The sequence below is a fragment of the Solea solea genome, chromosome 15, assembly GCF_958295425.1.
Source record: "Solea solea chromosome 15, fSolSol10.1, whole genome shotgun sequence".
In the NCBI taxonomy this organism is placed as follows: domain Eukaryota; kingdom Metazoa; phylum Chordata; class Actinopteri; order Pleuronectiformes; family Soleidae; genus Solea; species Solea solea.
In genome coordinates, this window is record NC_081148.1 from 17,343,917 (window position 1) to 17,358,122 (window position 14,206).

General features: G+C 40.2%; 1 protein-coding gene across 1 annotated transcript in view; it reads left to right on the top strand.

Annotated features, from left to right (window-relative positions):
- Nucleotides 1-14,206, top strand: part of eys (eyes shut homolog) — a 135,996-nt gene that overhangs the window by 75,438 nt on the left and 46,352 nt on the right. Inside the window, exons 33-38 of the mRNA XM_058651249.1 lie at nucleotides 2,384-2,571; nucleotides 2,695-2,786; nucleotides 4,798-4,948; nucleotides 5,048-5,160; nucleotides 6,133-6,389; nucleotides 12,477-12,638. Coding sequence (XP_058507232.1) covers nucleotides 2,384-2,571; nucleotides 2,695-2,786; nucleotides 4,798-4,948; nucleotides 5,048-5,160; nucleotides 6,133-6,389; nucleotides 12,477-12,638 — 963 coding nt within the window. The remainder of the gene's footprint in view (nucleotides 1-2,383; nucleotides 2,572-2,694; nucleotides 2,787-4,797; nucleotides 4,949-5,047; nucleotides 5,161-6,132; nucleotides 6,390-12,476; nucleotides 12,639-14,206) is intronic.

The window sequence follows — 14,206 nt, forward strand, 5'->3', positions numbered from 1 at the left end:
AAAACTTTGCTCGTGAGTCATAATGGCATTTGCATGATGTGAGCAGTTATGCATATTCATGAGGAAGAAAAGGCTGTGTGAGATGAAAAAGCAAATTCAAAGTGTGTCATATTTGGCTTCAGTTTGTGGCTTTGTGTGTGCTCCACTACAGTAACTATCAGCGCAGTGTGTTGGAGTAATCCCCTCAGATATTTTTAAAACCAGATGACAAATATGTAATTAGACACTAGATTTAAAAAAAAAAAAAAAGAGAAATCTATTTTTATTTAATTCCTCTATGTTTCAGCAGTATAATGTTTTTCAACTAAGTCTTACTATGTTACTTAGCTTGAGATATATATATATATTTTTTCCCATCATTTTGGAAACAGAATGACCTTTTGCCTTCCCCCAGGGCTCTGCAAATGAAACAGTCCCAGAATGATCCCTGGCAGCATTTTATCTCTGTCCTGTGACAAGTTCAATCAGTCAGTCTATTACCTTATCCAATAAATCAGGGACAAAACAGGACTTACACCCTGGCTTTTTTAAGATAAATGGGACAGTAAGTCTATATCAATTAAGCCTCGCCGACCAAAGTCTATGCTCATATTAATTGATCTTGAGTTCACATTTTCTCCAATGGAATGTATTGTGCTTTAACGCGCCGCGCCGCAACATCGCGCTCCACCTCTCAGCAGTACATTAGATATGACTCATATTAATTTTCTCACCTCTTTTATGGACGCGTATTAAGAGTGGGCCTAATTATATCGCAAATGAAAGATTTATATCACAGAATATTCCCACTGAGACAACTTTTCCTCCGTGAGACAAGAAAAGCTTTTGAACAGAGTGCACTAGTGGCAAACTCCTTGGTCAGCATTATGTTAACAGTGCGGGGAAGAAGAAAAAAGAAATGCTACCGTGCATGCCAGGATATTGAGAGGGGAAAGAAATTAAGATGCAGTTTATATTATACACATTTACAATTTAGATTTTCAACAACTTACTTGGGAGTTGGGGATGGAGAAATCGGGTGCGAGAATGTAAGGTATAGTGGTAAAAACAGGAGACCTTTGAAGGAGAGACTGAAGCTAACTGCTAATGAGGCATGATACTGCCTCCTGGCAGCAGCCTCAGACTGCATCAAAGACTACATCAGACTAAACAAGGCTTTAAAATTAATGAATAGCTTTGTCTCTGAGGGGTAATTTTCCATCATCAGCATTGGCAAACCCCATTGTCAGTGGTGAAGCATAAGACAGGGCAGCAGAGTTGCTGTGCGCATTTATCCTCATTAATTCACAGATCACAGTGAGCCTGCTCCTGATAATTCTTCCTTTTTTTCCAGGGGAATCTCCTCAGGGTATTTGGTCATATTGCTCTCCAGAGAATATGGGGGTATTTAGGTTAGCTTGTTTGCCAGATGCACTGAGGGGGGGCCTGCTGTCAGATCAAAAGGGGGGGTCTGGTCTATTAGGACTTGATGTGTAACAAATATTGATAAAGGTCTCACTTGTAGCTCCCTGATTAATCCTGGCAAGAACTTTAAAAGGAGCTTTACTGATTTCTCTAGTGCAATAATGTTTCCCCTTTTTTTTCCCCCAGATAAGAACAGACAGAGCATGAGACAGGTGCATCCAGGAAAGCTTTTCATTTTAACAGGTTCTCCCCTTTGACTTCCCTGCAACAAATTGCACTACTACCTTCAAATGAGAAATATATTGAGCATGAGCAACCCTAATGCTTGCCTTCAATTGCAGTCGGAGTCAGTCTTTTAAGTCTGTCTGCGTCACTACCCCCAATAAGCTGGCAGGCACTGGAACTTTTACTGAAATACAACGTAATTGCCCATTCTCATGGATGATCTGAAGCACATTATTCCACTAAAAATGGGCCATGTAATAAACTTGTAATTCTTGTATTTCAACCAAGACTCCTCTCAAACCTAATATAGAGCCGTTTGCATGCTCCTCAGCATTTTGACAAAGAAAGCAATTGACAGTGTGTCTTTACGAAGGCCTTTTGTTATGCTTTCAAAATAATTATTATCCTCTCTGTCCTTCCAGTTGCCACGTTGAGGTGCTGCACACTGTGCACTATATAGTCAAGGTTACTTGTTGGATACAGGTCACATCCAGCGACATAAGAGTCGTGTGCACATGTTCAAAAGGATCTGCCCTACTCGGATGTCCTTTGCTCAACTCTGAATTTTTAATAATTCTGAGGATGCTCTTGTCTATCTCGCTGAGTGAGTGAAAGGTTGATTTCTTCTTTTGGGGATCAATAAAGATTCTCAGCAGAATTTCTGGTAAAGATGCATAAACTGCAGTCTTGCTTTTGTTTACCCTTTCCCCACATCCCATTTCAGCTCCCTCTACATTTTTATTTGATTTTCTAGAGTCAAGCTATGTTCACTTCTTTGGGAATTCATACCTTGAGTTTGAGGGGTTTGACCTCAGCACAACCAACAACATAGCTGTGAGATTCCACACCCATGCGGCCCAGGGAACTATATTCTATGTGGACCGAGGACCTGCTAACGTTGATTTCTTCATGAAACTCTTCATCTCAGATGGCATCTTACAGGTGAAACGCCCGGCGACGTTAATATTATGCATGGTTGTTTGTTTATAGTAACTACATTAATACAAGTCTCCGTTTGAAGTGTCGCTGTTGTCTTAATTATAAACTCCATCTCCAATGATTCAGTATGCCTTCTGCTGTAATGAGGAGGAAGAGGCAACAAGGATCAGCACATTAACTCGTGTTGATGATGGCATAGTTCACCTTGTTCATATCAGGTATGTTCCGTTTTGCTATTATTGTGATTTAGGATGGGATTGTTCTGATTTGTGTTGTGGTTAATCTATACCCAGTTTGTTTAAAGTGATAGAGTTGCTGCTACGATGTCAGCTATTGTTTTTAAAAAGCAAATACATTACTTAACACAGAAAGTCTCAAAACAGGCATGTCCACAGTAATAATATACACGTTTTTTGTTCAAAAACTATATTAATACCAATTCAGGTGGTGTTAATGTCAACCGTACCGTGGCCGCTTATTTCAGATGTGAAACAATTATTTGTATAAAGTCTGAGATTTTGGGTTTCACTACAAATGAATGTCCTGGTTAGAGTGCCTTAGTGATCATTGAGCATGTTTTATTGGCTGATTCTTAAGTCTTCATTTGTGTTTTTTTTTTTTTTTTTCATTACAAAAAGATTAACAAGCAAGAGTGGTGCACAAAAATCAATGTTTAAATGATTTAAAGTGAGTGTGTGCCCTCCCCCACCCCCCGAGTTACATTGTTCCTGTGTCCATCTGTGCAATCTCGCTGCCAGCCCTTTCCATTATATTCTGACATGACAAGGATTGCGGTTTAGTTTTGAAGACACAAAGTTTATTATGTATGAGCTGGAAGCTGGAAACAAAGCGGCTAATGTTCCTCTCATATCAAATGAGTTTACATTGCATTAAAACAGAGAGTACAGGGACATCGTGACACTGCGATTTCAAAAAGGCAATTTCATTTGTGGTTCCGTTTGAGCGTAATAGCAATTTGCTATCTTATTTCTAAGATTAATTTTTAATATTAAAAGTAAGTGACGGGATTAACTAGAATATCAAGGTTTTGTGAGGATTAGATTTTAACAGAGGAGAAGACGACAGGTAAAAGTTAAGGGACTGAAGGTGATAATCAATTTACTTTGCCAAAGGGGAGCAAATGATTCACTGTCAGAACAAAGCAGACTTGGAAGGGTGCATGTTTCTTGGCAGAAAGCTGCACTGCCCTAAATATAAAAGTGCATCCACAAAGGCCAGTCGTGTTTAAGGTGATACAAGGCTCCACCCCTGTTTTGTTTTTTTTGTTTTTTTCTCCTGAAAGAAAACTACAACAGCGCTATGAATCAATCATAATGTTCTGCACCAACCCCTTGGAGACATGGCAAGAAAAAGAGCTGTCATAACTAGAGGGTTGGGAGTGTGAAAAAATGGGTTCCAGTGTCACAAAGCAAATTCTTTGTAATTGTCTGATGGTCGAGTCCGTCCATCTTTGTCTGATTTGACCCAGAGCTACAACACCATGGCCATCCGCAACGTCGCCGCCTAACTCATTATAGACTTTTAATATATCTTCCCGTCAAAGACGCTTTTCAATATGTTAAATAGAAACCCAGTGGGGCTGACTTCTCAAGGACAGTGAGCACAGTGCCCTCTGGCTGCTGGCCAGGCCGCTCTGGCAGACTGCTTCTAAATTAACCGCTTCTCCACGCTGGCTCTGGAGAAAGGACTTATGCAGCTTGGAGTTAGTGCCCCAAGTGTTTAGCCGGCATATGCAACAGCCTGCAAAGTACAGGCTTAACAAATCAGACTTGATTGCTTCATGGACCTCCTAACTTCCACTCGGGGAACAAGGGGTATCAGGGGACAATGGAGAGAAGGCTGTGTATCTGTGGCCTGAGTACCCTCAAGCTGCAGATGGTTAGTGCAAAATCTGCACTTAGGTAATTATCTGCTCCCCTGTTGTTTGAAAATGGAGAATTGGTTTTTGAAATGCATGAATGGCTGTGGGGTGGGTCCATAATAGTTGGAGATCAGCAATAGCGCCACAGAAAAGGATTGTGATTAATAAATGTATCGTTGGAGTAAACAAAACAATTATGCACATTGAAACTCGGCCTCACCAACGACATACAGGCAATTACAGGCATCCATTTGTTCATAGACCACATATCAGAATGTAGCGTTTGATTTTCGGTTCGGATCGGCTGTTTTCTAATCAAGACCACAAATCCTTCCTCCCTTCCACAGACAACACCTGACCCCCTGTGAGGCAGAGCTTACTCTTTCTGGCCACAAGAAAATCACAAGTACGGCAAATAATTACTGGCTGGGACACACAACACGAGGCACAAACCGTGTCTTTGCAGGTGGTCTGCCGCAACACTATCAATTCCATCAGGTAAGACACTTTTCCTGCTACCTACTGAATAATAGAAACCTAAATGACACCATTTGCAATCAGATAATAAATCACTTGTATAAACTGTTCTCATTGTAGAAAGCGAAACCTTTCCATAACTACACTGGCTGCATGGAGATAATTGAAGTCAACACAATGAGGAGCTTTCACGCGTCTGATGCCATCACCGGCAGCAACATTGAACAATGCAGGTAACTGATCAATGGCTTCATTTCAAGTTGTTGTTTTTTTTTTAATTTTTGATTGTGTCCTCCTTGTTCATACAGTACAAGTAAGCAAATCAGTTGTCTTGTACAAAACACATGCTTTTAAAATCAGAGGTCGAAATGCCACATTTGACTGACGCCAATACTAGTTTTGCTCACAAAAGAAATAAATACCAACAATTTTAGAAATAGGTGACTATAAAATGAATACCACTATTATATGCAAAAAACATACTTTTGAGAGTTAGACACTAAAAAAATAAATGGAAAAACAAAAAAAAAATGTACACAATAACAACTAGGACAAGTTTGTTCAAACATCATTGGTGCGAAATGGCCAAAATCACCCAAAAATGGACGTTCAGTCCAAGATGGCGGCTTTCCTGTAGGACATACGGCAAAGTCCTCATTGACTTTTTGGACCGTCCTGACATGATTAACATGTGATTAACATAAGCCCCTCCCAATTCCACGCTTTCTCCCCGAGCGACTTTCACAAGTAAATTTCCACCAGGATTGATGCGGTCGCAAACATCCGTGAGTTTTGAGAAAGGAATAATAAGAAGCACCTTGTGCTTGGACCTTAATAATTACAATATTTTCTTTTGATTAAATATTCACCTGTCATTTTTCCATTATCTGTAAGATTTATTTTTTCTTGGCATGAGGATAAAATAACAATCATTAATACATGTTTATGTTTTGCAAATGTTCTCATCTTAAGAAACATTGCACTTATTATGACAAATAACACTTGAATTTCCCCCTTTCCTTCTGAAACCGTCTTCTCATTAAATTACTGCACTTTGATTTTTTTTTTTTTTTTCTTTCCACATTTGATGATTAGAAACGGTTGCACTGGCCTCTAGGTCACATTTGTTATTCTTAAAAGCACAAAGTCTCATGTTGAATTCGATTTGTTGGTCATTTAAAATAACTGTTTTTCTAATTTCACAGATATACTTTATACGGCACTGAAGCGTCTGCAACAATATCCACAACTTTGACAACTCAATCAACCACCACTGACGGAGTGAACACAACAACAGTGGCAGCTCCCACACAAACACCAAGACATCCTCTGCACGGAGCTCAGGTTTGCCGTGACGGTTTCTGTCGCAACGGAGGGACATGTCACCAGCCGCAGTTTCCTGGTGGAGCTCTGCCTTCTTGTCACTGCCCGCTTCACTTTACTGGATTTTTTTGTGAGAAGGGTAGGCTTGCATTGTTGCTTCTCAGCTTTTATACACCACATACAAAAACTCACACATGAACCTACTGTACTGTGACCTCCACAATGGTATCTCCAAAAGCCAGCCAACAAATTATGTCGGTTAATATATGCTGAGCCTCTTTGGCTAATAGGTTTCACTTTGTGAGAGAATAGAGTCAACTGCATTAGGAATTTTGAGTGATGTGAATTATTCAGGATATGATTAATGAAATGAAAGATCCATATAAGCAGCTTGTGTGTCCATGTTAACCTCCAGCACTAGCTGAGAATGAGAATATGACCTTGCAGCACATACTCAACATTCAGCTACACTCCTCACCCTTGTCCCCACCAAAAATATTTATTTTGTACCAACCACTCCCAACACTAGACAGCGCTACGGCACACACATACTAAAGAGTTTTTTTTTTCCCTTTGCAGACTTCTCGGTGCACTTAAGATGTAGTCACTGAAGTCTCCCTGCGACTCTCTTGTGATGCGTTACATGTCCTGACAGTGAAGTTAAAAGCGTCCCGTGTTATCCTATTGTTGTCATTATCTACCAGTGACAACAGTAGGAGCATTAGAGTCCTGAATTAATTCCATTTTCTGTTTGCCTGATAAGGCGAGCGGAGCTGCACACAACTGAGACATTTTCAGATGCCGTGCGGTGATGCCCGTGTTCACTCCACTGCATTCTGGCTGCAGTACACGGTTAATCCTCCAACATTAATTAAAAAGCTATCAACGTAGATTGAATATGTTAATAGTGAATTACATGTGTTATATCTATGTTAGTGTGTGTCTGCTGTGTAGGAGACACGCATGCATTAAGACGAGCGTGCAAATTATCTCGAAACAAGTTGTTTACTCGAGCCCTCTGGCAAGCGGTGTTTGTCCAATCACAGCTGAGCTTCATAACGGCGCATATCAGTCTCTCGTTCTGCAAAGTCTATTGTCATGGATTAAAAACCAAAGAGCTGTCTTTTATCTCTGTCTAAAATCGAGTAAATGGATAGTTTTAAAACAGGGTGTAACAGTTGGTAAGTACTTTACGTTATATATTTAACACGTAGCCTATGTTCAGTATATGAAAAATCTTGCATAATTGCCACTTATGAAAAGTGGCTTGAATTTCAATCGTGACTGAATCCCCACTTCAGGAAGCCTATTGTTCTTGTCCTTGGTTTCGTAACTTGCACTCTTGAGAAAACACATTCTCTTCCTTTGCAACTCATACTGCATTAACTATAATTTCATGCATGGGATGTAAATAATTTTGAGTTAACAGTAACCACTAAATGTCTCGTGTGCTGTACATTTTGGGCCTGTGGAGTATTTTAAGCAAAGGAAGTTCTCATTAGTGTCACAAAAGGTTCCAATAATAGCAACTGGATTAATGCTCATCTTCACAACTCTTGTACATAGTTTAGCCTGATCGCAGCATCGTATTACTTGTTTGGAAACTACACAAAATTCTGACAGAATGCTGCTCAAAGTTAATTGTTAATAATCACTGACATGGCTTGGGCAGCCTGCATGCACCTGACACCTTTATCTGACACATATTCCATGTGCTAAAAATGCTAATTTACAGGTGTTTAAGCCAGCGAAATGTTATTTGTCTCCCCGGGCACTGTAACAAAAAAATTCTGCTATTTTTAAGACCTCACTCTCATTTGTTTTCCCCGTGGGAGACGGCTTCGTTGAGGAAAGTAGTGCCCCCCCCTCTGCTCACATGACACAGATGCTACTTTGCTGAACTAATTATTAAATATGATTTGGCCGACTTCTAAATAGGTATTAGAGAGGGGAATACGGTTCATTTATGGAATCATCCATTTGTCTGTTGATTCTCTCATTTCTCAGCCATGAAGTGTCTGGTTTCATAGGAGGGTAATTACTGAGGTGACGCAGAATATCATAACAGCCCATTACCCACTTGCATGAACATGTTGCCTGTGTGACAATGTGTAATTTGAAACTGAACTTCAATAACACAGATTTTGGGTTTGATTTTGCGATTGCTGTAAGACCGCAAGAGAAGTTCAGCTTCCTTTAAAATGTCGCAGAGTACTGTGTTGTATTTACATTTCAATACTAAACGTGCGCTAGAACGTGATTAGAGCGAGTCACTAGTTCGTTCAGAATCAGCTCTTTTCGTATTCCTGTAGCAGCCTCCGCATTAAAACCACTTGAAGCTCAGCTTCAACTTCTTGCACAGCTCGACAGTGATTGGACAAACGCGGCAAAAGCGTCACTTCCACAGAAGCTCGGCTTCTCTGGAAGGCGGAACCAGTTTTTGATTCGCAGCGTTGCAGAAATACACACGATAGCGGAGCCTTTTCTGCCTCAGTCCTGTGTAGACAAATAGCTGGTCATTGTCTATTAATTGCTCAGCGATATAGACCATTTTCGTTACACTGTAAATATTATACCATCTCAGTTATACACAATATTGCATTTTCTTGTTCTAGTTGTTTGATTGCAGAAGGAATATATGCATAAATAACTGGGCCTGAAATGAGCTTCCCCTGTTTCAAAGACCAGCAACCGCCACTGGTGTGATACTACAATCAATCAAATGTGTCATTTTATTTTTTATCATTCATAAAAACGTGGGTTTTTCCCCTCAGCCTTTTCCTTCCCTGACCATAAACTTAGTCCCTGCTTATCCCTCAACTTGCCACACTCATAGCTTCTCCCTTAAATACAGGTATTGGCCTTTTAGAGTGATTTCTGCTGAGTTTGAAGAATCACTCTTCCTCGAAGGCAGCTGACTCTCTCCGAGTGCAATCTCATAGGAGCACTCATCCAAGTCGTGTGCTTTGCAACCCCAGTATAGCCCACAGATGGAGTCCAGCGGCAGCTTTACATGCTGACAGAGTCTCAAGAATCTCAGTAACAATCTTGTCCTCACGTCTTGTTGAACTAACTAATAGCCACGAGAGAAGAATAAAACAGCGCACCCCTGCTCTTAGTTAATTATAGATACATCATCCTACCCAGTGACTAATGATGTGGATCTGTTTGTGTCCTAGATGAAATGCTGACATGTCATAAATGGCTCTGTGTTTGCCTCTACACCCTCTTATGTTATAACTGAAGAAGCTCTGATCTCTTACTGAAGTAATTAACCTTAATACATAATGAGATATAGTCTAATAGTTGAGCATTTGACTTGTTGTATACAGTCAGTAGTTCAGAGACTATGTAAATGAACACTCTGTACAAGCTCAAGTTAAATTGTAGCCTCCACATCTTAAATAAGCAAATTAGCCATTGTGTCTGTGTATTTATGTATTGTGCAGTAACAGTTATATACATGTTAATGGTGAAAAAACAGAAGGTTCTGATACAAAGCATCATCGCTGCGCCTCATTCCAAAGAGTATTATGATTTATTGGGATAAACTGCCATAGATTAGTCTACTAATCTATAACTAATTTGATTTATGTACTGTCTAGAGACAATACATAAATAATGGGAGTGTTCTTCACGCTCATCAACACTTACATATTTTATACGCCGTATATGACCCACAGATCCCGGCGCTGTCACCGCTGGATTTAAGACTACAGCGGGGATTTGTGCTGGTAACATTTTCAAGTAAACTTAAAGCTTCATATTCCTCTCTCCTGTGCACCTAAATGCCAGGGGTTATATTGTCAAGTGCATTACTGGGAAATACTCCTCAGGTAGTATTACACTCAAAATGTCAGCACACCTCTGAAGTGAATCACCCACGAAAGCTGTCAATCAAAACCGTTCAGCGGGTATATCTTCGGTGTGGCTTGATCATAAGATCATAAGAGACAAGTGTGAGATGTGAGTGTTGCTCTTTAATTTGCGGGTTCCTGGGGATTCGCCGTTGTGGTGGGGGGTGAGCTGTAATCCAGGCCAGGATTACCTGCTGGTTCTGGTGAGCGTTTGATATCGAGAAGCCAACCATATGAGAGGTTATGTCAAGATAAAAAAAACAGTTCATATGGGTATGTCAGACTTTTAGGCTATAATAGATTGTCTCATCAAAGAAGTCACAGCAGGTCGTGGACCTCGCCAAAGACATTCTGTCAAAGTGTGAGCACTCAATTGAAAACTAAGTGATCACACAAAAAAAATTAGTTACAGAGTGAGTGGCTGCATGCTAGAGAATTAGGCATTAAAGCCAAAACTAGTGAGGCAGGAAATTATTCAGACTTGGTCTGTATTGATCATGACCTCCTTCTATGGCTCATTACCTCATGTCCTTACTTCTCGTACTATATCTGACGCTGGGGTGTAAGATGTTGGCCAGAAAGGAATGATAAAATCAAAGTTGAGAGCACAGTTTTGTACCTTTTTATATCTCTTTAACAGCTTCAACCGTTTTTCCTCATGTGCTTTGAAGTAACCTATTTCTTTGCTATTTCTCTTTTTAGTATTTCTCTTTTACCTTCTCTAATCTAATCTAAACCCAGTATCTCTGTGATAAGTACACACATTTTATTTGTGTGTTTAAAACAATATTCAACACCTGATGGCAGCGGGGGGGGGGGTTCTTCATGATCAGATTTACAGAAATCGTCTTACTAAAGATAAATCCCAGGTAATGTTTTTCATGAATGAGAACCAAAGTGACTTTTTTTTGTAGTCAGGAGAAATAACAATTTAAAAAAAGGACTAAAAACAGTGATTTTTTTTGGGCATTGACGCTTTCAGATTGTGTTTGACATTAATAGGACCCGATGAGGGGTTGTCAGATTCATAGTTTGCCAGTACACTGGCGAGTTGCCGCCAGCTCTTTGTGTGGGACTCCAGCAGGCGTGTGCACGTGTGTGTGTTCGCTGTAATTAATCTGCCTCACTCACAAATTGCCAACAAACATTACAGGATTGATTCATCACTTTCATCGCAGAGATAATTCTTCTTCCACAAGAACAGAAACATAGTTTTTTTTTTCCCTCTTTGTAATTTGAATTATTGTCTGTCATGTAAGAGTCACATAATTCCCTGTGCAGCTCGCGGGAGTCGGACACTCTGATTGGCTGCGCAAAGAGCAAAAACTGCAGAACACACAGGCGACGGTAACAGGATTATGACTATTTGAAAAATGGCAGTGTTAAAAACTTTCTCCTTTGTTGGTCTGGTGACTAATCATTAAACGTGACCAAGTCAGCATTTTATTCAAGTCCAGGCCACCCCGAGCACTCCTTACTGTCAAATGCTGCATTCCACCTGTGGTATGTGTTTTACGACTCTGGCTCGTTAAGGCCAATTTTCTGATGGTCTGTTGATTAGAATTACCGATAAAACCAGGAATTGTGTTGTTCCTTTTGCCACAAAGAAACTCGGCTGGTCCAGCAGACCAAAAACAGAGCAGTATAAAGCCACAATATACTGTGTAGGACAGACACAATACGAACACGCAAAAGTGTGCGTTGTTCTTCATTTTTCAACCAATGCTGTGCATTCAGTTGAGTTTCACACAACGTTTGTGTTACATTTTCTTCATGTTGCTTTTCTTTTACTTTCTATTCATTTTTAACTGTAGCCAATCATTCACGTCAGTTTTGCCAACATCAAAGCACCAAAAAAAAAGTGACGATGAAAGAAAAAAACAAGCGTGACCACATCATGTACATTATGAATTCTCTTCTGAGAATAAACTGCACTTTTCCTTGAGAGCCAGACATTGAAAGCAGAATCCCCTGAGCTGAAGCCGCGATGGCCTATTTTGAATCGACTGTCATGTACCCGGGAAGCGAGCTGTCCACCAGGTGTACAGTGTCCTTTGTGTAAAAGACAACAAATCATCACTGGCGTGTGAAGTTGAGGACCTGAGTGGGTACCTCCGCCCCCTTTCTATACAGTTATACCCCTTTGAAATCCAGTGGGAAATAACACACTAGCACACAGGCTTGACACGACTCTGCTGACTCTGCTCGCTGGCCCATTATCAGTGCTGTGAAGGCAGGCACACACCAGGCAATTCATAACTTTTATTGTAAAATAAAAGTTAGTTCGCAGAGTTTATTCAAATTAAAGTGTAATTGTATTTTTTTAACTGTGGTTCTACTGACCTTTCACTCTTGATCCTTGTTCCCAGATGCCACAGTATACATCCCATCGTTTGATGGCACGTCTTATTTGGAGCTGCAGCCTCTTGCCTTCCTTCTCCAGACGTCTGTGGCTGCAACTGCCAATGACACCAATGTTTCTCTCAGTCTGACAGTGAAGACAAGATCTGCACAGGGCACCCTTCTCTACAGTGAGTATTATCTCTTTTGTTGCACATTTACAATCTCGGCAACTCGGTGGATGGAGTGTGTTCAAGTGTTTGCATAATGTCTTTGCATTCATATGTAGTTTTCCTTATTAAAAAGGTTTCATCATTATTATTATTATTATTATTATTATTATTATTATAGCATACAGTGCACTGTCCTTGTGCAATAAATATGACATTTTTAGAGCTAATATATCCGTGTTGGGATGCATCACATTGTCCTCTATGAAATACTCGATTTAAAAAAAGATCAGTGCATCATTTTGGAAGTTGTTTGTTTTCATTTTGTTGCGCCGGACAGTTTTTTGGCTTTGTTGCAGACTGAGGCGAGCAGGCTGTTTTCACTCTTAATGCTTTGCTAACAGACTGCTGGCTGGGTATTCAGGACAGACATGAGAGTGGTGTCAGCGGTCTCATCTCCAGACTCTTCACAGGAACATAAAGAAGCATTGTTCCTAAAAAGCGAAATCCTGCGGTCAAAGTGTTCACAGAGCAGCTATAGTTGGAAAGCACTTGCAGAAGAACATGCTTTAAAGTGTAGCTGGGAAGAGACGAGCCAGTCTGCACTGCAATATATTGTCCAGACATGATATGGGAAAGGGAAATGTGCTTGTCCTTAATATCCTCCTTCAGTGTTTCGCTAATTACAAAGAGATTGTATATCAATCTCTAGTTAGGTTCCATTAGTAATTAAATTCAGATGTTTAATGTGCGATGCCATTTGTTAAAAGGCTGCTTCATTCCTTTTTCACAAGGCCTTGGTTCTTCAAAATGAAAGTGCTTGTGTAATATCATCAGAAAAATGTTTACAATATCTGATCTGTTAGACATATTGGCCCAGTTTTAAGTGGGTCCGTCTGGTTGTGTTGCTGGGGGGGTAGATCCGCCTCTCACTGTGGGAGAAAGAAAACAGGTTTGCATCATTAGGTTATTTCAGCAGTCATGGCATTGTTGGGATGTGGGAAGATTTGTGAAAGTGACTGGTTGTGCTTTTTGGTAAATTGTGATTGTCAGTAGGAATAGAAACGCCTGTAAGCTTAGAAAGGGGGTGGCAGCTCTACAAGCAAGGCTGTTTTCCAATGCCAATAGTGACACAGCCTGGAAAGCAGACCAATCACATATCAAAAATGCTACTGAGGCGTTTTCATCAAACATTCAGAGGGTGAACTTGCCACTGATGTGTAGTCTGTTTAATCTATCATCATCACAACAGCATTATAAGAGCCGAACATTGTTTTTCTACAAGTGCACTTGTGTTTCGTTGCTCTTAAGATATTCACCATCATTACACCAAACAAGAGATCGATCAAATAACAGTCTTATAGTGAAAAGGCAGGCTACAGCCTGGACAGGTCAGCAGACATTCACATACAGAAGCAAGCATTCACACTCACTTTAGAATTAATCTTATACCTAATTTGAATATATTTGGACTGGAGTGTTCTCCGGTGTCCTCCCACAGTCCAAAAATGTGCAGATTTGGGGATTAGGCAAATTGGAAACTCTAAATTGACCATAGGTTTAAATGCGAGAGTGAATGGTTGTTTGTC